At 48.9% G+C, this 23,252-nt stretch overlaps 1 protein-coding gene across 1 annotated transcript; it reads left to right on the forward strand.

Annotated features, from left to right (window-relative positions):
- Positions 1 to 467: 467 nt before the first annotated feature.
- Positions 468 to 22,879, forward strand: LBHD2 (LBH domain containing 2). Its single transcript, XM_075426602.1, has 5 exons — positions 468 to 610; positions 10,220 to 10,322; positions 14,517 to 14,607; positions 18,233 to 18,434; positions 19,584 to 22,879. The coding sequence occupies exons 3-5, from the start codon at positions 14,518 to 14,520 to the stop codon at positions 19,658 to 19,660; spliced, it is 369 nt and encodes a 122-aa protein (XP_075282717.1). The 5' UTR covers positions 468 to 610; positions 10,220 to 10,322; position 14,517; the 3' UTR covers positions 19,661 to 22,879.
- The last annotated feature ends 373 nt before the right edge of the window (positions 22,880 to 23,252 follow it).

Consider the following 23,252-nt stretch of genomic DNA (forward strand, 5'->3'; position numbering starts at 1 on the left):
CCCCTGGCATGGTCTGCCCACCATCGCCAGCCCTGTGGCCCCTCCAGACAAGGTGGTGATGGGATGGGATGCTCCCCACGGGAGAGTGTGACCCTGCCGCGGGCCGGGGCTGTAGCTGGGAAACCCACCCCGGGGTGGAGCACCCGCCCCCTCGCCAAAAGCACCCAAAAAAGTTCGTGCCTCCTCAGTTCAGCGGGGGGTGCTGGGCGGAGGGGTCCGGACCCCCGTGCCAGCCCCACACCCGTGAGCGGGGCAAGGAGAGGGGGGGGGCTGCCCCGGGGGAGGGTCTCCTCCCGGGACCCTCTGCCCCGCGCTGCGGCGGCCGGGACCGTGCTGGGTGGAGCCCCGCGGCTCCACGCGTGTCCGCAGCAAGTGGCGGGGCCGCGGGGCCGCCGTGCCGTGGCTGGGCGGGGGGCTGGGGGGGGCCGGCGCTGCCGGGGGAGTGGTTTCCCCCGGTCTGCGGGCGGGGAGGTGCCGCGGCGGCGGCGGGGCCAGCGCCCGGCCCGGGAGGATGCGGACGCGCTGACGGAGCTGCCGGCTCCCCTCTGCCGCCGTGCATGGCCGGCGGGCGGCTGCCGCCTCGCCTCGCCTCGCCTCGCCGGCCCCGACGGTGAGCCGGGCCGGGCCGGGCCGGGCCGGGAGGTCTCCGCCGGCCGCGGGGGACGGGCGGGCGGCGGCCGGGGGCTCGCCGCAGGCCCCGCGGCGGTGCGGGTCGGGGCCGTGGGGACGCGGGGCCGGCAGCCGAGAGCGGAGCCGTGCGGGTCGGAGCGGTGCGGTGCGGTGCGGTGCGGGTCGGAGCGGAGCCGTGCGGTGCGGGTCGGGTCGGAGCGGTGCGGGTCGGGTCGGAGCGGTGCGGGTCGGGTCGGCAGCGGGACGCGGGAGCCGTCCGGGGAGAAGTGTTTGGCTTCCACGCCGGGCTGCGGGGAGTTTCGGGGGACGGGGAGGCATCCTTCTGCAGGTGGGGGGCTTGGGGTTGGGATGTTTGGTTTTTTTTCGAGTAAAGGATGTTAAGGAGAATTCCCTGAAGAATGGGTTCTCCTGAAAAACAAACAAACAAACAAACAAAAAAACCCCAAACCCAGACCCAACTTGTTCGGCACTGGAAGGGCGGTGTGAAGGAATCCTGAGGAACGAGCGTGGCACGGAGGGAGCCGCTGGTTCGTGGTCTGCGATCGCCTCAGCTGTTCGTTTATTCCATTCCTTTTTTTTTTTTTTTCCAAGGCAGCTTTGGAGGTGAGGAAGCGAGTAGCAAAGCGCAAGTTGAAGGCAGTGATGCTTTTGCTTGCAGCTTAGCTGAACTGGGTAAGAGAGCGATGAAATCCTGCTTTTCGCATCAGGTAGCAAATACCAGACATACGGTTACTTGCAGGGAAAGAAAGAACCTACTTTGCTGTGTAAATGAGGACTGTGTTTCACTCTGAGCAAGGGGTGTGAATATTTTCTTGCTGCCAAATGAACGTACCACAAAAATTTTCTTTTCGTCTGGGACAGAGCCGTATTTGTAGATCTCTGAATATGGCTACAGGGGAGTAAGGTAAGGCTGGGTGTAGCATTAACCCCTCAAGCCACAATAAGCAATACACAGAGAGAAATTTGTTTCCATTAGTCTTTTCCTGACTGAGATAAACTGCAGTCGTGGAGTCAGTGGTACGGGGAAAGAAGCCCTCCTGGCAATAAGACCGTACGGAGGGACCCAGAAGTTGGTGTTCGTGTCCGTCCCGTAGCCTGGGGCTCTGCACAGTGCCTCCTTATGAGCAGCCTGAAAATGAAGGTGAAGCAGGGGAAATCTGCCTACACACAGCCAGGCTCAAGCCAGTGTTTTCCGTCTCTTAGATGTGATGAGCAACAAATTTTGTGCCCAGAAAAGGATCCAGCTCACAGCTCAGGATTTTGATAATTAATATTCCATTTAAAAAAACATGTTTTCAGAGTCAACATTATGATTACAGAGAGAAAACAAGCAAACAGGGAATGACTTGACCTGGTTTGCGTGCTTTCCCAATTTAGCCTGACAATTTGTCGATCAAGTGGAATTTCCTCTTAACGTCTCTGGTACATTACTTTAGCAGAAGAAATGAATGTGCAGACAGTCACTACTTTCCCTCCCTTCTCACAATGATCTCTTTGTATTAAGCAACAGGCTTTTGCATAGATCAGGTGTCAACCCCACAGTATCACAGGCTGAAATTGCTCCTTCTCTCTCATTTCTGGAATTGTGCCCCTGCCTTTGAGCCTATTTAACCACATCTGTCTGTTTTGGAGGGGTCGGTCAGAGAAGCCTTGGACCAGGGAGATTTCTGTGTCACATAAGGCGGGAGGAGTCCTGCTGTGACTTCGAGGAGATCAGCATCTGCCTCAGCAACAGCCCTTCCCTTTGCTCCTCAGATGTGTGTACCTTGTCTGGAAAAAACTGTAAATGAATCTATTTCCTGCATTTTCCGTCTTCAACGGAAGACTTTATTGCAAACCCCAGGGAAACTGCCAACCAACAGCAGCCTGGTAGAATGAAAAAAGACTGATTGATACCAACAGGTCCTTAGAACCTTATCTCAGCCCCCTCTTTCCGCCTCTCTCACTCTTTGATCACAAGCCCTTAAGGGCTGGGATCACCTCTCCTGCATGGTTTAGAGAGACAGTGACCAGTACCGTCCTCTGCAGAGCAGATACCAGAGCTGATAGCAGAGCTGGAAGCAGCTGTGGTCCAGCAGGACAAGCCCCTGCTCTCATCAGGGTGCGTTGACTGATCCCGTAGTGTTTTGCCCCGTAGTACCCATGGCCCCGTAGGACCAGGAGAGAATAGTCCAAGACCAGCTCCTCTGCAACTTCTGTGAGATGCAACCTGAATTTTCAGCTGGGTTCTGTCTCTGACATGCACATGCTTAAACTGCCTGTGTGCAAATATTTAGGAGACCTCTAGATCCGGAAGGTGCTTGTTAGTTGGCTGGCAGGAAGACTCGTAGCCCTATTAATGCATATCTGCTTTCAGCATTAATGACTCATTCCAAAACAAAAAAACATACTGCATTTTAATTTTTTTAATAACTTCTTTAGATTTAGCTGTGTGTTGTCCTCACCCTCCATCGTGCCCATCCCTACTGCAATAGCACACGGTGTTCTCATATCCTCCGTCTCAGGCTGGGGCAACTTCCCATGCTTTGAAATTCAATTAAGGTTACGGAGTTTTAATTCCAAGAGAAAACCAGCTGCATCTTTGGTGTTAGGTTGCGATGTTGTGACACCTGTGGTTGTGCTGTTAATTACCGATGGGGAATATTAAAATACTCTTTGTTGTCTTTGTTCTCTTAGGAGTGTCTGGTGGATTTTTGTTTGCTTGTTTTTTAAATCTAACACTTTTTCTGTGTTGGCTTCACTGAATTCTGTACTAAATGCTCAACATTTCATCATATTACAGCACTGACAGCACTGTTTTCTAATTTCTGCAAAGTTACAAGAAAAGAACTAGTTTATCTTTTAAGTAAATACTGTTCTACCTATCCGTACCTAACCTTTTATCCTATTCTGTTACCTAGAAATGATCGGAAGGATAGACTCCCCGGAGTATTCTTTCGCAGTACCAGAAAGACATCAGACATTTCACAATCCATTTCCCATGACATTTCCATGTAACAATCACCTACTCTGTGTTGATATTCGAAGACACTTTTTTCCCCACTCATCTTCTGCTCATGGGACTGTGGCCTGAATTCAGGACCATCCAAAAATACCCAGGGAATAGCAGAAAGAAGGAGATGAAGCCAGTTTTCATCTGTCACCAACTCCCACGGGTGCTGTAAGGTGAGGGACAATCGTGGCATGAAATCTGAAGGACTAAAAGAATCGTTGTCTTGTAGAGAGGATCCCAGAAACAAAGCCATTTGCTTCTGAGACCCTTTAGTAGCGGTTGCTCTGAATTAGAAGGAGCAGTATACTGATTTGTAAGGTGCTGGTTTTGTAAGGTTGTTTTGAGAAACTGAAGCCAATGCGTGGTTCACTGTGTGAGCAGAGCTCAGGAACGCTCTGCTCAGCACAGGCATTTCCGATCCCAAAAGCAAGTTCTCAGATGGGAGTGTATTTGCACAGCGAGTACTGGAAGAGATACCTCTAAAAACATTTAACAGCTTGTTCAGGCTTATCTCTAATTTTGATGGGGCTGTTTTCTTAATGAGGTCCTCTCACATCAATTAGCTGCTGAATCCAATGTTCAAAAAAATAAATCCAAACTTTCTCTTGGCAAACGGTTCCATGAGGATTCTGTGGAGATTTCCATGATACCGAGGTCTACCAGCATTCGGAGGAGCTGGCTTAGTCATTCTTCCCATCTGCTCTGCTGCTTCTTCCCTCCGCTGCTCCACACATGCTTCCTGGCTGGCTGCTCCTCATCCCGATATCCGAGCATCCTGGCTGGCTGCCCCGCTCTCCTCCCTTGCGTACCTATCCCTTGTGGCATCCTCCGCGAGGAAGCTCAGGTAGTTCAGTGCTGAGATCAAAGAGCTGAAATAAATGAGCTTCTCTAAAGCAGCCAGGAAAAAAGAAAAAGAAAAAAGAAAAACCCACCAAGGAAGCACCCATAGCAAACAGCATTGCAAGCGTCATTTGCAAAAAAATTTGAGTTAAGTCACCCCCAAATCATGAGATTGCTTTAAAAATTGGGATAGTTAAACACAGACACATTTTAGTTCTTTTTCCTTATTTTTCAGCCGTTCATGAGTCAAGTTTCTAGCTCCTTTTTGCAAACAGGGCCAGTAGGAACTTGGACAATGGCAACAAACTGGAAGTTGAGGTTGTGCGTGGTCACGGTGCTGCCGGAGCTGGGGATTTGAGAAGACCAACGGCTCCCGGATGCCTCACTGTGCAGCAACAGGAGTCAAGGAAGCTGAGTTAGAGTGATCTGCCAGTACTGTGCCCTTTGCAAGCCTGTGTTTTCTGGTGTTGGTAGTCCACAATGACTATTTGAGAAATTCCCCAGGGTGGTATTTACCCCAGTAGCTTCTCTGGAGCAGGAACAGTAAAAACTGCAGCTTGCTGCGAAGTTAGCGGCGAGAGGCAGCATGGCCTGAAAATAGCAGCCTCCTACCCCTTTTCGCTCTCCCAAACTACGTGCTGTGTCTCATGCTGAAATGCCTTCTCCTCCACATCGAGAGTCATTTCATCTCGCTGCTTCCTGAGAGAGATCGACATCTTCTGCGGAGCACACGCCGCCGAGAGGAGGAAAGGCAGCTTTGGCCTGCGGAGAGCAGAACTCAAGTACTGCGTGGGTAGCCGAAGACAAGAGCTTCTGAAATGAGGGAACAGAACAGATCTCTAATCTCCAGACTCTGACACATATCGCGCTTTTCTCAGTTGCTTAGGAAAGTGATTTGCATCCAAAAAGAAGTGGGAGGTTTAAATAGGAGTTCATATACACACGCATTTATCTTCTGGGGTCCATGCGGTAATTTACATTTGGCTAGTCCTGTGGAACCTACGAACTTCATAAAATGCATCCATTACAAACGTGCAACCAGGGGAAACAAAGAGGCTGTGCAAGTTGCTATCCAGTGTCCAAAAGCTGAGCTCAGTAGGCACTCATGGGAACTGGAGGCTGCAGAGTGTCACTGAGGTGAGCGCGTATTTTGGGTTGTGCCAAGATGCTGAAGCTAGTGTCCCACCCCCAGCAGAGGTGCTAGGCATGGTCCTACCTCTGGATGGCCCAGGCCACCCGTCTAGACTGAAGCACTGAAGGGCCTCCTAGGACACTCCTAGGACACTGACTTCAGGCCAGGGCCTAGAAGAGTTGGATCTGCAGAAGCACCTGACTGCAGACAATAACAACTGACATGTATCCTGGTGTGGATGTGTGCTTTCTGGTACCATGTGAGCAGCCCCTTCCTGGCTTCATCCACCGCAACAACCATAGCTCTGTCCTAGATCAACCTTGCACCCACCCTGGCTGAACTGACAGCCCGATCTGCTGCAGCGAAGTGGCCCACATAAGGCACCCTTTCTTCTTCTGGGTGGAAAAACCTCCTTGGACCTGTCTGTTTATTGGGAGTTGCTGAGTAGGGTTCACTGGCTCATCAAAATTTTCCACTTTGCAAAAGTCAAGAAGCAGACCGTTGCTTCTCCTGCCTAACGCCATTCTTATGCATGCCCTGTCCCAGTTTTCTTTGTAATCAATAGCAGAGATCTCTTTCTGTGGCACATGCAAAGACTCCTTGAGTGAAGAAAAGTGTGCGTTTATCCAGAGGCTTTAGTGGGGTGAAGCGGGGGGGACCGGCCGGCCAAGGTTGAACCCCTGGTTTGTTTGCGGCGCTATCTGAAATCAGAGGGAACCGCGTGTGCGCTGCGATTGCAGGGGCGAGCTCCCAGAGCTCGGTGTTTGCAGTCTTCCCGCGTGCGAGGCTCAGCCCGCAGAGCCATGTCGGGGACATCTCTCCAGCACGGTTTCACTGCAGGGCTGGTAAAGCCCCTGGGATTGTCCCACTGAAACAAGAAGGGGAGGGCTCCTGTTTCTGCGGTGCCAGAAAAATGATAAAATTGCAGACAGAGCAGTGGTTCAAGGCCAATTTCTGCTGGTTATCTACACTTCTTTGTTACAGGGTGCACCTTCAATGTGGTATTGTTAGGCTCTTATCATAATATTTCCATGAGTGCTCAGTGGGGGAATGATTAACTTGGGAAGCCTGGGAGGGGAGGAGGCTGTCCCACAGCCCCTGCTAATTTAGCAGCAGCCCTGGCACCCCAAGGCCAGGTCTTCCTCTGCCACCCAGTTGTCTCCAACAGTGGGGCAGCTGGGAGAGGAGGGATGATGCTTTCAGATTAGGATGCATCTTGAAACAGAAGTGACCTGATGGTGGAGGTGCTGCTGCCTCCCAGCGAAGCATTCAGGGCTTGGTGGCTCTGGAACGTGGGGCTCCTTTATCAAATGGCCGATCTGCGGGCTGCTAGGATTGCAGCCTGTGGCTGGTTCCTATTTCTGTTTTGCTGATGAAGTGCGCTTGCCTTAAAAACATCTACTTTGCAGTTCACGGTGGATTTATCAGAAGGAAAGGCCTCCACTGCTGTACATGGAGGAGTCCTCTCCCCACACGACACGGCCAGGCACAGCCCAGGAGAGACAGCCAGGCTGGGCTTCCCACACACCCCAGCTGGCCAGAATTGCTGTACAACATCCTGCTTCTACTCCCTGGTGCCGGTTGTCCTCCTGTGGGAGGTGAGACCGCTCTGCCGGGACAGACTGTGTCCTTGTGGTGTAGAAACTGAAAACACACAACGTGCCCCAGATGCTTTCCAAAGGGGGAGAGAAGCCTGGAGAGCATCTTTCAGTGCCTGGGCTTTTGGCCCATGGCAGGCAGCACAGGTGGAAATCTATCCCTTTGTGTGGGGTGGGAGGTGGAGTGGAGTGGTGGCCCTTAATCTGGACAAGGGGGCCACCACTGAGGCGTTGCTTGGTCTCACTGGTGGAACCAGCTCTCCTACCATCCCCTTGGTTGTGTCTCCTCACACTTTGCTTGGTGGTGTGGCTCTTGAAAAGGCAAGGGCATGACCAGCTCGTTGGAGTAGTCCCTAAATCAGCTCTTCTTTACTGGGAACTGTAGCAGGGCTCTCCAAGCCCAAGCGAGGGGTGGCCTGGCAGCGTCACTGGTCTCTGATACTTGTGACTTCTTGGTCACTGTTAACAGTGGCACATGTGCAAGCAATTGTGTGGCTCTGTTTGGCAATGCCTCAGGGACTACGTGGAAATGGTTGTGATCAGGCACAAACACTCCTAAATCCCAGCCTAGCCCCAACGTGCAACACATACCACATCACAGTGTGCTTTCCTCAGAGAGGACCCACACCGGCTGAGGATGAGGGCACGTGCCAAAGGAGAGGAGGAGGATATGATGACAGCATGGGTACATTGCCAGCTGATGCACAGCTGACCCATTTCAGGTGATTCCTGGGTTTTGGGTTTCTCTCAGGAGACACAATGCAAGAGGGGCTGCACGGCTGTGTTGGTACTCCTGGAGCCAGAGGAGCAGCTGGGTGTCGAGCTGAGGCAAAGGAGGGTGGAGAATTTGGGGAGTGGAAGAGGGGTAGCTTAGGAGGGAGTGCGTTGAGCAAGTGGGCTCCAGGCTGGACTAACCAGTTAAGCAGCGAAGGTGGGTAAAAGTAAGAAGAGACAAGAAGAGATAAACAGAGAAGGGCTTTACTCAAGTCATTTTGAGACTGGTTCTACTGCAGTAAAAGCTCATGGCATGCTCTCAGTAGCCATGCCTTGTTTTTAAAAGATTAAGCAGTATTGTAGAAGGAAGGGTATTAGTTTATGTTTCCTCTAGTGTGAGCCAAAGAAGATAATCACATCTATTAGGTAGATAAAGTGAGTATTTCCTCTTCAGAGAATAAATGCATTCTGGTAGTTTTATACACTGGAAGTACTGAACTCTAGAACAATCTTGACTGGGAAAAAGTTTCTGTTTTTAAATACGGCTGTGTGGGGCTGGGAGAGGGACTTTTTCCATGCTGCAGTCCTCAAATGATTTTATTACAGCTTTCAAGTACCTGAGCCCCAGAGGCTGATGTCCCCTCTCAAACAGCGCATACACCATAGTGCAGAGTTGGAGAGGAGATTGGTCTTGGGTCAGTTCAAGCCAGTATTCCTTTGCTGAAAGACTGGAAAAGCAATGGACTTTTAATTCGTTTAGTACTGTATGGGTCCTTGTATACCACTAACCAGGCATCTGAAGATACCTCTAAATAGCAACTGGCCTGGCTTGGATTGCAGCCGTGGCCGTGTGGTGCCCAGTTTATCTCTTACATCATTTTGTCTCTCATTGAGAGGTGACTCAGTGCAATAACTGTTCTTGTTACATCCAGTCTTTTCTAAAGGAGAGACTGAAGGTAGATGAATTCTTGCTGAATTTTCATGGATTTAATAGCAGTGGTTTTGTAGTGAGTAGTGGAATAAAAATCTTCTTCCCAGAGTATTGGATAACATGGTATCGGATGCTCTCTGGTTTCCGTACAAGAGACAAGCACTGAGTGTAGTCCTGAATTTTTAAGGGACAAAACAGCCTCTCTGAAGTTTGTTTGATCATTGGTTAGGAAGGAAAATTGCCAGACAAGAAATAAACCTTCTGAATTGAATCCTGGGGATGGAGATGAAATTTCCTGCTTCCCTGATTTGCAAGAACCGTAGCCTATGGCATGAGGAGAAACTCCAGAATGCGATACACAGTTTTTCCTCTGTCACTGTTTTTGAATAAAATCAGTGTGCATTTAATCCAGTGTTATAAATCTTGGTAGGAAGGCTTCCAAAGCAGGTAGATTTGTTTAGTCACTTGGGCTGGAATCCAAACCTCTGGAGGATATAAAATATATACACTAGTACCATTCACTTCACTGAAAACACCTTTTTCCCATCCAAGGAAATAGCTGTGGCTGGCATGAATATATATTTGGCAAGCTGTAGGGCTAAACAAATTTCTCAGAAAATCATCCTTGGCCAAGATACTGGCTGTATTTCAGCGGTGTAGCTTCTCAAGCTCTTCAGCTAAGACTTTCTGACAGAGAAGTCATAAGAAATCGGTGAGTCACATTTTGAAATGGTGGGATCCTCACCTCTACTCACCAGGCTCCCCTGTCCTGATACCAGTCAAAGCGTTACCTTCAGTTTGAAGCAGACCTTTGCAAAAATCAGTTCTCCTGTGACACCTGTAAAAAATGCGCAGTAATGTAATCCTGAGTTATCCTTCTTTCAGCCCATTTTGTCGTCTTTGTGTCTTGACCGGTAGCTGCTTGAGCAGGAGACACATTCTCTTCTCTGATGTTTTGAACTGTGTCTTACTAAGCAGGTCTTACTGATCCTGCTAAATAAGGGTATACATTTTTATTTCCTGATTTTCCAACTGTCATTAAAATTTCCGTATGGGAGAATTTCAGAGTGTCTCAGTTTCAGCAGTTTCTGTGTAGCTTACACTGAGGAATAAGGTTTAGCATCACAATAAGAGTCAGATTGCAAAGTATTCCAGCTAAGAGCTTTGGGTGGTTCTGGAGCATTGATTACCTCGGTAATTCATTAGGTGTGCTATGAGCTGCGTCCTTAGTGAGGTCAAATCCCATATGGCATAGAAAATTATACAGGCCTCCACAGTGGGAGTTTCTGCACCAAGTTTTCGGTAGTACACTCTTCCACCCGTCGCTGCCAGCGTTGTGGTTTTGGTTGCGCGCTCTGACTCTGCTCTGTTGTCTCTTTCAGGTGCTTTTAGGGTTTGACAGAGTTTGCGTGACACTTCGTCAACGACGTGAACGCCTGCGGTAAGGACAGTTTTCGGAAGCGGCATCCGTTGATGTGATTGAAGGTAACGCACCCTCTGCTGTCATTGCCCTGTCCTGGCCGTTTGTCCTGCGTGGAGCCTCGTGCTCTGGCTGGGCGTCCCCTTTGCTGCCCATCCCGGCTGGGGAGGAGAGAGCAGGATCAGGCCTCTGTTCGGGGTATGTCTGAGCATCCTCCCAGCTGATCCTTGCTTCAGGTAACAGCTCGTGGTTTTGCTCCGTTTCTGAGGAAATCTTTGCTTGTGTCCCACCACCTGCCTGTTTTCTGTAGCCACATGAGAGCTTCACGTTTTTGAATCCTGAAGCTGGTCTTCATTCAAACGCTGTCTTGCCACCAGGAATTTCACAGGACAGTTTATCCCTCTGTTCCAAAATGAAAATAAAAATGTGTGCATTGTTTCTGAGCTCCTTATGGTAGGTGGTTTAGCACTTCTCAACCTATCTATTGCTCTGTGCGTTACTGACCTTGTTAGCGCCGTCGCAAACAGCAGAAATTGGGCTGTGCGTTTGCTCCCTGCCCCTGGAAAGAGATCAGCAGAGCGTGGTCCTGCAACTGTAGCAGTTGCAGTTAAGATAATTTTCTCTAAATGCAGTTTTCTTACAGAAAAGCGAAGAAGCGATTTTGCTTTTTTTCTTCCTTAATTGGTATATTTGATCTTAATTAAACCTAGGAGAAGTAAATGCATCTCTCAATTCACTGCCACAAGAATTTTAAGGTTCAGAGTAGGTGACTCATCCACCAGAACAGAATTTATTCTTTGTTTGTAAATGCTATTTATTGCCTTGTTTTGCATCACTATGGCTACTGTATGTCATTGGTGATATCAGCACCTACCGTACATAAAATGAATGCAAGACTGAATTTAGAAGAGATACATTTCTTACAATAATTTACTTGTATCAGCCACTTTTCTGTTGTATGTTAGTACATCTCACATAAAAGCAGCAGTAAAAGTGGTTCAATATTTTTCCATCAAAACTGGCTGAAAAGTAAAAAATTTTCTTGCACTTTAACCATGTCATAGTTAAAAAACCCCTAGGCAGCCACCAAACCCCCTTTTCAGACTCTATGGCTTTATAAACAATTCAGGGATGTCCTGTAGGTGATTTTGAAGTTTCAGATGAACTGATTTACAGCAGCATTCTCAATTATTTTACTCCTGGTTATTTTTAGTTTTAAATACCTAGTTAAGCTTGTTAGAAGCATCACTGCTTTCAGAGCCGGTATAGATTCTTCTGCTTTCCTTTGCTGTTTCTGAGTGGAAACTGAGAACAATTAATCTATTCCAGTAAAGCCTAATTCTTTTGCCAATTGCATGGCCCCATGTTATTTTCTGAGACACATCAAGTACAATCACTTCTGCCACCCTATTCAATCAAAGCCTTAAATTGCACAGATTTTGTGAAATGGCCTGGGCTTCAACAGCTTGGGAGCTGATTCACTGAGGCATCTGCTGTAACACTGGTGGGACTGTCACCATTCTCATAGCCAGAATCATTTGTCTTTGTCATTTAGAAATAATCTTTGGGGTGTAATGTGGTCTTAGGGAAGCACGGAGCCCTTTATTGCTCAATAATAGAATTTCATGAAGTCTTAACAACATCTTTGAGCTCATACAAGACATTTGACAGTGCATGTGTGGATGTATATGTCTAATGTCCCATGGAACAAGGACAGAGAAGTTTTTAGACACTTGGTACCTATTGAAAGGCTGCTAAAATAAACCAGCCAGCCATGGGCAACTGCAGGAGCCTGCCGCTGGCTAGCAGGGACCAACAGCAGTGGGACATGTCTTCTCTGTGGTAGCCAAGCCCAAGACTTGGGCTCCCCCAAAGCCTCCAAGATGATTTCCAGCCAGACACACACTTTCTCATTTCCCTTACCCTGCAGTCCATGGCAGCTGGGGATGGGGCACTGAACCCTGAAAAGGATCTGAAAAGAAAGGTGTTCATCTTGGACGTGGCCAGGGCAATGCTCACGGCTGGATGTAGCTAACAGGCACTGTGAAAGCCCCCCAGACCAAATCTTCCCAAAGAGTTGGGGTGGGAGAGCAGGGTCCTGCTATGGCCTGGCGTGGTTGCCTGCAGAGGCAGCGCTGGAGGGGCAGCATGAGGGGTGCAAAAGGATCCCTCTGGGACCAAGGCAGAGAGCGGGACCGGCTGGGGGATGAAAGGCAAGAACTGCATGAGTGATAGAGGAGGCAACGGAGAGACTGCTGCTTTCCTTTTGGGCAGGGAAGGGTCCAAGGGCACAGCTCTGTCCTTTTAAGTGCTGTCTTGGGGTGTAGGAACAGCTGGCACAGCTGGGCCCGTGATCACCACTCAGGAAAGGGTCTCCCATTTCCAGATCACCAGTCCCTCAGTGCTGTCGTCTGTGAGTACCCGATGGTATGGTCCACTGGATGCTGCAGGAATAACAGCATGCGTCCAGAAAATAAATGTACTTTGCTGATTAGGTGGTTTGTGGTGTCCTGATCCTTCCTGCTGGGAGGCAAGGGCAGGGAGCTCAAAACTCTCTTCCTAGCAGGCAAATTCGGTCCATCTTCTACTGCACTGTGGCTCTGGGAGGATCCAGGCTATGTAAGCTGGGGGATGCCCAGAACCCAGGCTCGGTTCAGCCTCTTGCTGAGTTTCGGAGCCTGGTTCTGCTCTCCTGTTGTGTGTGTGTGTACCAGGAAGCGTGCTGTTTAATTTGGTGTTGGTTGGGTCCAAGGCTGGCGTTTAAGGGCTGTTCCCTGTGCTGATGGATGCCTATGGGGTCGGGTCCTGGCCCACAGCTGAGCCCAAGAGTCTCCTGGGTCTGCCGTGCTGTTTTTTGAATATGATGCAGTGGGAGTGAAAGTCTCTGCGATATCATGCTGCTCTGTGCTACAGCTAATTAAAGTCATTGTGAAGGGTTTTGTAGTAATTGCAGATATTGTAAAATTTTGTTTTGTGGGGTAATTGGTAATGTAAGCCTGAAACAAGTTATCCTTAAGATGTTTTAGTTTTTATTTCTCAGTAGGAGCTGCTTTTACAAAGAAGGCTTTTGTGTGTGAAGCAGGACCAGAATTAATGGCAGCATTTAGTCGTGCCTAAAGGGGTGCTTGCTGTGGCAGGTGGCAGAGCGGTGTAATTGATGATGCCTACATTCTGCGTGCTGCAGGAGGCTCTGGCATCCAGTAGCTGCTGTACCTGATGAGTGCCAGCTGGAGCGAAATGCCCAGGGCCAAACCCATCCAGGGCTGATGTATTCCCATCCAAAATGAACGTGGCTCCTTCAGTCTGTAAGTCAAACAGAGTGGTTGAGGCTCTGTTTGCCCCTGCGTGCTTAATACACGTTATGAAGTTTTCAGGCATCCTCAGATTTTTCGACAGAGTGCTGTATCTATCAGTCTTAAATGCGAGGAAAATCCAAACGCCGTAGAGATGCGCGGCCACCCAGCCATGCGCTGGGCTGAGCTCCCTGCAGCGAGGACGGCAGCCGGCTCTCACCCCTCTGCTCCCGGCTGCCGAGGTGCCCAGCAGAGCAAGGAGAGTGCGAGGGCCAGTGCTGTAGGGCCTCGGGAGCCACACAGCGCAGGGGGATGGTTAATGGGCACAAAAGCAGCTTAGGTTCCTAAGTCCCTGATTTAAATGAGATTTAGGTGTCAAACCTTCCCGGATGCATTTGAAAATCCCACTCAACACCTCTCTGAACACCGAGGCAAGTAAAGACCACTGAAAATTTGGCCCTTAAACACGGCTACAGCTGGTGTGTCTGGAATTAAAAGTTTAAAAAGAAGTTCTGGCTCATGACTAAATGGAAGAGACATCTGGGAATAGCAAATATTGAAGATGTTACAAAGAATCAGAATGAGAATTGAATTCAAGGCTGATATTTCCACGAGTAACTTTTTTTGGTCAACAGATGCGATTTCTGATCTCTCATGTTAGTAATGAACTGGTTGCTGATAACGTAGGAGGGCTCATATTTTCCTGATGATGACTCTGGGACTCTATGGGGGTCCTCCCTGCTGTCCCAGGGGGGCAGCCTGGGTTGATGCCCTGCCCTGCGTCATGGCATGCAGTGGTAGCAGTGGGCTTGGAGGGCCACGGAAACACTTCTCGGGGGGCTGTTTAGGAAGGACAGCCTGTAACACAATTATTTTAGCAAATATGAAAAGCCAATGTTTTTGTTAAATTACCTGTAGGGCCAAAGCTCAGAGCTGAGTTTTCCAATTCTGATTGAATATTCACAGCATGACAGAGGTGATGAACACACGGGAACCGGTGATGGAGGAATTCGCGCTCAGCCAGACTCCTGAGGAAGAAGGAGGCCCTTCAAGCCAGGTAACTTTAGCAAAACTGGAAAAGTATCCAGAGTTTCTTTTCAGAAGCAATGTAATGCAACCAATAACTTCAATCCACACCTGGCCCTTGCGGGGATGCAGGCAAAGAGCGTGTTTGTCCCCAAGAGTTCAGACCTGAGCAACTATCGCGTGATGAAGGCATCCAGCCAGTCCCATACCACAGCTTTTACACAGCCACCCTTGTAACGAGCAAAGTTTCCTCAGGCTCAGAGGGAGCTCCCTTTTTAGAAAAGAGACCATTTGAAATGATGGTTTAATCCACATAAATGGAGCAGCAGCACTGGTCAGGGCCATTTGCTGGCAGGTGAAAGAGCTTTTGCTGTCCCTGGGTGGTCTCAGACACCCACTCCCGCACCCGCCTGCGGAGCCAGTTCCAGCAGGAGGGATCACGATGTCCTGAGCTCCCCTTGTGACAATCCCCACGCCCCGGTTTGTGCTCTGTGGTTGTGCTCGTGACTCGCAGTGTCACTGCTGGGGACAAACCACCTAAACACGTCCTAGTGGACCTGAGTCGCTTCTCAGTACAAGGTATGTTATTGCAAACTACTCAGAAAACTACTCTAGGAACAGCATATTGCAGGTAAAAATCAAGCATTTGGAAGCCAGGGAAGTCAGAACTGAAATTTTTCAAATTCCTTTCAGATCATTTATGTGTATAATGAAAGGCTGTGTGCAATTAAAGAGCATGCCATAAGCTTTCCCATGCCTCGTCGGCCGTCCAAGATAGATGCTGCTTACTTGAAGAGCACTTTTTCAATATTCTCTTTCCTCTTCCACAGAGTCCTGGGTTTTCATTATTGTGTCAGTGTACACTGTCCAAACTCAATGCCAGCTTCGACTCCTCCTACATATTTAGGCCTGTTCTATGGTGTCCCTGATCATATGCCCCAGAGGTTTTCCCCCAGCTCCTTCACCTCACCCTTCTGGGAGAAGGTGATACCATCCACATTTTAGTGATGGCCAACTGAGGCAAAAAAGTGAAAAGAAACGAGAGGCGGCACAAAGTCAGTGACTCAGCGGGAAAACTAGGTTTCTTCCAGCAACTTGCAAGTGCTCTGGCCAGGAGACTGCTCCTTCTCTTCCTGCAGTCTCCTGCCCACTCGTCACACACTCCGGCTTCCGCAGAAAAACGCAGCGAGGCCCGACAGGCATCTCTGCTTCCTACCGGTCCTGACTCATTCCTGGAGGGATGTGGTAAATACTGGGCTCCGGTGGAAGAAAAACATTATGTGGTTGGTGTGAGAAAAGAGAGTATGAGAATGACACAAACAAAAATAGCCAAGCTGAGGCCGCACAGATGCCTTTCCTTAATTTTGTTGCAGCCTCAATAATCAGCTTTTTGCACATTTTTAGATCAGTGTGTGTCACTTCCAATGGCTTCAGAAAGCAAATGAAAAAAACAGAAATTTTGTTGTATTGGATCCCCCATCCAGGGGTTGCTGGTGGGCCTGGGGACGGGGTAGCTGTCCCACAGCCCCCAGCTGAGCAGCGGCCAGGGAAGAGGTCGCTGTCACCTGTGTGTGCGTCCCTGGAGGGAAATAAGGCAATTTGCCCACAATTTTGTGGCTGTTTTCTGCCAGCTGAGCTGTGAGGCTCAGGGAGCTGGGCTCCACCATGGATCTGAAGAAGAGTGCACTGCTGCTCAGGGGTGTCTCTTGACCTGTCCTGGCCAAGGAGATTTTACCTTGTCTCATATTTGGAATTAGCAGGATTGTGTTAGCACCTTCTTAAAAATTTGTTCCAGTCAAGACAGCTGCCATGGAAGTGTCTTTCCAAATTATAAACAGCTCAGGAGGAGGCCGTGTAATGGGAAGTTGGGGGGATCTTTTCTGGTAGGCAGCACGAGCAGTGTTGCTTGATCAGGATGAGTTACACCCATGTGGGTGCAGCTCAGGGAGGCATTAGAAAGGTTTACGTTCAGTAATTCACTTGGTCTAGATGCACTGAAGGTGCTTTCTCACAAAAAAAAACATTCTTAATTGTGTCTCGCTTTGCCACACTAGCAATAGTGTACAACATTTTTCAGCTTCATGTAGATTTGCAAAAAGTAATGAATCTCTGCAACACTACCATGGGGAGCGAGGGCGTGAGGATGCGAATTATTGCCCTGCCTCGTCTCCAGAAGTCAGATACAGGCATCGCAGCAATGATAAAAATGTGCTTGCTGCTTCCCAGACACACAGGAAGAGAACTGCCTTTCCCAGGGGCTTGCCTCCCCATGCCGGCTCTGATGACAAGCGGGACAGCTAAACCCTAAGCTCTTAGAGAGGGCAGCTCGTGGGAGGAAGGGAGGTTGCAAAAGCCACGGAGCAAACACCTCCGGTGGGTTATGACACCCCCAGGTCTCTAGCAGTGTCCTGGAGGATGTGCTCACTTCTGTGGTGGTTAGGGAATATCTGCGTGTCTCTGCAGGAGCTGTGCTGAGACTGGCTGACATAGCCAGCAGCGCTCAGTCTAACCAAGACCCCGACGCAGTGGTGAACGCACTGCAGACGTGCATGGAGGCTCCCACCAGCACACAGCAAACCTGTGGCAGCGCCTGGAGTTAAACTGGGATGGTGCTTGCTCTAAACCCCTAGTTCAGTCCCCTAGTCTGCACCTTGATTTTATTGTTACAAATAAAATAAAACTCAGCTAGCACAGAGAAATTTATGGCCCGTTAGTGCAGGTATAGGAACGTTTGAGAAGCCAGGAGATAAGGTTTCAGCAAAGCAGCAACAGAGCTTGTCTGAACGTTAACATCCTGGGGGAGCTGGAATGATTTTTACTCAACCTCCTCCCAAAAAAAACCCAATCTAAAACAAAGTACCCTGAGCGATTTAAATGAACCAGCTATGATGAAGACAAGAAAGCACAGTTGTGTGTTACAATATCCTTCACTAAAAAGATGTAGTTCAGCTTCAAGCGCTAATCGCTGCATAGTGTTTGACCTGCAGCTTCAATGTGACAGATGAAAATAATACCTGGCACTGTCCTCAGTGTAAAGACGATCTCTGGGGCTACCTGTTTTGCATGAATGCAGCATGAAATACAGTGTTTCACAGTATGGAAAACAGCTCTGCAGAATGGTGGCTTCTTAATAAACTGTCACTGCATGAAAACGTGAATATCATATCAGAGTAAACGGAGAGCAGCTAGAAGGGCTGCAGCAGCCCTTTAGCTTAGCGTTACAGCAATGACCTTTGTGTCCTAAAACTCACCAGAACTGAAACCCCAGTGTTTGGCAACATAATGGATTTTGTTGCCTGAGTCTCCGTTCTTACTCTGCACATCGAATACCCAAGTCAGGGCAATCGTCTGCCTGACACACTGGTGAGAAGAGCCAGTTATCCAGCGAGAGACAGCATGTGCAGAGGAGAGTGTGCTGGGATCTGTTAGTCCCTCTGCGTCCACGCTTGGGCGGTGAGGAGCTGGATTCAGCTGCTTTTGAGATCCTCCCTGTGCAGGACTGTTCCCCTGCACCAGTTTGAAGGGTTTGTTTTGGTGGACATGGGAGTGCATGTCAGATGTAGAAAGGATGCTAAGGTGGAGCGTATACTGTGCTTGCTGTGGCTATGCATCCCTGGGCCGGGCTTTGACAGGCATGTCCCCATGTGTGTCACCAGGCCTTCCCAGACTCACGTGAGAAGTACCCCAAGCTGTCCAAAAGACTGCCGTCGATCGTGGTGGAGCCAACTGAGTCTGGGGATGTAGAGAGCGGCGAGCTGCGCTGGCCTCCTGATGACCTGAAATCAGCAGAAGACAAAGGTCTTCATGGTGACCAAAGAGTCTGTGTCCAGCAGCAGCAGCAGCAGATGGATCTGGAAGGTCTGAACTGAGTAATTTTCATCCTTGTGCCCCACAGGAATATAGCCGTTTCAGGCCACGCTGCGCACTGAAGTTAATAGCGTACCTAAGAGCGGTAGGTGCTTGAAGGTGCCCAGAAACACCTGCACTGGAAAGGGAGTCCTGTGGACTGAAAATTTCCTTGTAACTTTTGAGCATGTGGTGCTTTCATCCGCATCAGGCTCAGTGCTGGCCACTGGCATGGCCAGCAGGCAGGTTACGGCACGTTAGCAATTCCCTGTACGAAACAGGAATCCTATTCAACAGCATTTATCTGCCTCCCTGTCTCCTAACCTAGAAGCAAAGTGTTTAACAGCTGCACATTTTCAAAGCATCACAGTGTCCCAGGAGTGCAGTAAAGTAGCAGGAGCTCACAAATATGTAGATATGACTAGTAGTGTCACTGTGGGGTAAATGTGGCTAAAGATAAGAGCTCATTGGAGTGCAGATTGCACAGTGAATGCTCCAGTGTGGAAATGGCCTATTTATTTATGTGGTTTTTTCATCTCAGTGCTCTCCTTTTGCCTGAAGGAGTAACACGGTTTCCATTTCAGTGCACCAACATTTGCCACCCAAACACCCGGAGACAGCAGCCAGGAAGGGGTGCAAGATGCAACTTCCTTTACATTCAAAGGGTGATGCAAATGATCTGATCTTGAAGTGTCAGGTCGCCTGCTGTTCTAGTTGGCGATTCTGGGTGGTGGCAGCCATAGGGTTTGATCATTCAAGAAGCAATTTGAGCCAAATCTATGGCCTGACCTCCCGGTTGCACGTTTTGGCCTCTGTTTTGTTTTTGTGCACTGGCGTTAGGACTTGTTACGTCTTCAGGACTGAGACTTTGAGCAGATTTCACTAAGGCAGCAGATAGCCCTCACACTACAGTGGCTGTCCTGCTTTTAATGAGAGGGATCATCACCTCATCTCACTAATAACCGCCCTGAGGTCTGAAGTCGCCTGTAAAGTCAGGCTGTGATGCACTTGGAGTACCCTACTCCAGGTTTAACTACTGGTTTGCAAGTAGAGCAAATTGCTCGTGTCAAATCTGAGCACCTGCCTGGTGGAGCAGGGAATCAAATGAAGGCAGTTGTACCTCCATGGGGAAATAAATCCTGACGAACCATTTCTTTGCAGATACTTTAGCGCACCCAACTGAAGAAGTGGAAGGCAGTACAGATACTCTGGAAAGCAGAACTGAAGAGGATGAGTAGGGACTCCCGGCCTCAGATGTGAAACTTCATTGTGAATGTTGTTGGGAAGCTAACACACTCTGAAGACATGTCAAAGTAATCTGTATTTAAATCTGCAAGGGTTTTATTTAGTTAGTACCTGGTAAGAAGCGTCTGGGCTTTAGAACTGTTCTTTTCAACATTTTGATTTTCAGGCTGGGATTCATATTATTTATTTTTTCCTTGGGAAACGATGGGACGTGTTAGGAAATACGAGATTAGCAAGGAAAAAATGCTCCTAATTTCAATTAGCACATTTCATCATCGGATTTACCTTTTTCAAGCAAGGCTGCTTTCAGATATCAACAGCAGGACAAAGGGGTTACGTTTCTGCAGGAGGGATGTCTTAAATCTAAAACCTTTCTTGTTTTTAGCCATTTAAAATTAGCACTGTGATATTATGGACAATAGATGTAATATAATGTCACCATTTGATTTTGTAACTTTTGTATAGAGATGCAAGTGTAAGATTTGCCTCCGGGCTGCCGCCCTGGGGCGGCCCAGAGCTGTTCCCTCCCTTTGGCTAACCCGTGCAAATTGGGATGAACCAGCCTTTTCTTAAGCCGCCTTTTCAGCAAGGCTCGCGCCTTTCGGAAACAACGCTTTCTCGCCGTACGTTGTCGAAGCGGATTAGCTAGTCGCTGGTGTTTGTGGAGTCAGGCTGTCTGTTGCAGGCTTGGTGGGGTGGACCGCGCTGCTCGTGCATCTTTGGGCCCAGGTCCAGCCATGGCACGGTGCGCACTCCTCTCCCTTGAAGCCGACGAGATGGCTTCTGCTTCTGCCAGGGCTGGATTTGTCCCACCTTGTTAATAGGAGTTGTTGTGACAGTTCTTCTTTTGCTATGTTTTGTGTGTAATGTAAGTGCGGGGGCCCAGCTGCTCCTCCCTTGACTGGAGCTGGGGGGTGGGTGGGGGTGGATGACTGGAGCTCCATGGCTCCACGGCACAGCCCAAACCTGCCCTCCATTTCACCTGAAGCCGGGTCCCCCCGAGCCACTCGCAGCAGGATGGGGCGGAGGAGGGCCAAGGCGGGTGTGCGTCCATGGGACGCTGCTGGTGGGAGCGCAGGTGCCGGGGCTCTCACCTGTGGCACAGCCCCCTCAGCTTTGGTTGCATGGCCACCTCCTGGGAACCAGAGCTCACGGTGGAACAAGCTGTCTCTGGGCACCTCAGGCCTCCAGTGGATTTTCCTTGAGGATTTGGGGGCCATTTTGACAGGGGTGAACCCGTTCCTGCATGGGGACCTCCCAAAGACTCCCTCCCCCCGTCTGGGAGAAGTACCGATCTCAGCCCAGAACACTACCCTTTGGACAGTGTTGGTGGAGATAGATAATGCATGTGCTAAAAAGGGTTTGACTGTGTCAGTGACAAGTGTCCCAGAAGCTACGAAGTTGGCTTTCTCCATCTCTGCAGGGCTGGATGGGGTCTGTACTTCCAATTAATGTTGCAGCCGGAAGAAGCCGCTCGCTGTAGGTGGAAGAAAACAACGGGATTTCTTCCAGCGTTAACTCCTAAGTTGACTTCCAAGTGCATTCTTTTCTCCAGTAATAATTTTCTCTAACAGCAACTTTTAATTGTGTGATGGTGGATAAAATTTACTGGCCAGATGTATTAATAAGATAAGTTTATACCTTCTTAGCAACCAAATTTAATATATTTACTTACAAAGAGTTCTGTGCAATGAATGTTTAATACAAAGGAGAGAGACTATTTTACTTCAAAGCAACATTAATTTATGTACAAAACTGTAGCTCATTATTTGGGGTGTTTGGGATCTAGGACCCTTTTTATAAGCAGTGTAGTATAGTACAATGTGATACTTAAGTTAAACTTTGCTGTCTCAACCTATATAACAATCTGTTTTGCCTTCTTGATGTAGACTTTCTTACCTAAGCTGTCACAGAATTATTTTGTTGGATGAGTGGGATTCTGGTCAGAGCACCGAATTTCACCAGAGTAACTGAAGGTTTCAGGAGCACCTCCTAAATCTGGCTGCCGTACCCGTCACCCCCCTTACTGGTGACAGTTTTCTGGTGAAGGCAACGAAGCGAGAACCAGCTCCAGCTACGTGTCTGGGTAGCACATGAGCAGCGAGAGGAGGTCCCCGGCTTGGGCGCATCTGCACCTCGTCATGGCAGGAGGAAAGCCACGCTGGTGAGGCGGCCAGGCGGGTGCGAGGTGCTCTTTAAATGCTGCTTTTGCATCGACCATCAAGAAGTTTTACAAAGCTCTGGAGGAAAAACTACCACGGTGACGACATATTTTTAGCTGTGTGTTAATTTCCTTTCAAGCTGCGTCTGCCCAGCTCCCTGAGGAATGATGTTAGACCTATCACTTAATTTGCTTTTCGCTTTATAAAAGGAAAAAAAGTCATTTGAAACACTTCCCCCAATTTTATGCGCTCTCTATCTGCTTTCAGACGCTCCCTCCCTTCCTGCTCTGGATGGCCCTTATCCTATTTCCACCTGAGGTCAATGGCACTTCCCTAAATAAGTTTCCCAAAGAAACAACAAAATGCTACATACAGCCTGAAACAACGCCACGCAGCAGTACTTTTTTTCATCCTAGTACCTAAAGCCACAGCCCATAGAGAAATGCCGGATTTCCTCCTTCCAGCCTCGTTACTCCTCTCTTTCCTTTTCCCTCTTTTGCGCTGCTCCCTTGAAGTGTTTTACCTGAAGCAAATGGATGCTTCAAACTAAAGCTTTCTCCTAAAGCCGCGTGGCCTCAGTTTAACAACCACGCAAAGCCAAACTCCTCCTCCCATTTTTATTTTTCTGAACATGGGCCAGAGGCCCTAAAATAGGAGAGCAAGATAGAGAGAAAATTGTTTTATACAAACAAGCCCTATTTATTCAACTTGCAGGTCTATGAATGTCCACTTACTTTGTCTGTGTGCAAGTGTTGTCTCTCTAATAAACTCAGTAGTTGTTTTGTATTTTTTCTGGATTAAAAGCTTTGTAGAAACTGAAAAGGAAAAAAAAAGACATTCAGTCATATTTTTCTAGTCTAGCTTGTAGAATATTTCATGTAGTGCAGAAAGGAAGTTTTATGGAGTAAGACATTGTTGGATTTTGCTCTATTTCAGTTCTTTCTAATTTTGTAAAATGCCACCTGTACATAATACTCGACTGATGTATGTCCTGTAGATGTATTACACCATTTAGCCTATTAAATGCCTATACTGGACCAATTGGAAGAAGTGGTGTACCCACAGTGTCTTGGTTTAAAAATGGAAAGAGTTCTTTGTGGTGGTGTGCAGCTCCTGTCCTACCACTGGTATGGCGAATAAAGGGGACGAAGCCCGCTCTAAGCCTGCCTTTGCCCTGGGGCATGCAAATACTCGCGGGCACTGGCCCTCCATCCCACATGGTGCTACACAGATAGATTCAGATTTATGTCAGTGGCCATTGCCATCTCAGTTCTTTCCTTTCAGCCCTTCCTAGACCAGGCAGCTCAATGCTCACTGCTTCTGCCTTGGGATTTTCTTGCTGCCCTGCTTGGTGCGGTCCCTTCACCCTGGGTGGTACCCTGCCTTGTGGGCAGCCCTAGCAGCGGGCAGGCTGGCCCCTCCT

This window comes from Opisthocomus hoazin, chromosome 7 (assembly GCF_030867145.1).
Source record: "Opisthocomus hoazin isolate bOpiHoa1 chromosome 7, bOpiHoa1.hap1, whole genome shotgun sequence".
In the NCBI taxonomy this organism is placed as follows: domain Eukaryota; kingdom Metazoa; phylum Chordata; class Aves; order Opisthocomiformes; family Opisthocomidae; genus Opisthocomus; species Opisthocomus hoazin.

Coding starts and splice junctions, on each gene's coding strand:
- LBHD2 (XM_075426602.1), top strand. CDS start 14,518: ATGACAGAGGTGATGAACACACGGGAACCGGTGATGGAGGAATTCGCG. Junction 14,608..18,232: donor AAGGAGGCCCTTCAAGCCAG/GTAACTTTAGCA, acceptor GTGTGTCACCAG/GCCTTCCCAGACTCACGTGA. Junction 18,435..19,583: donor GCAGCAGATGGATCTGGAAG/GTCTGAACTGAG, acceptor ATTTCTTTGCAG/ATACTTTAGCGCACCCAACT.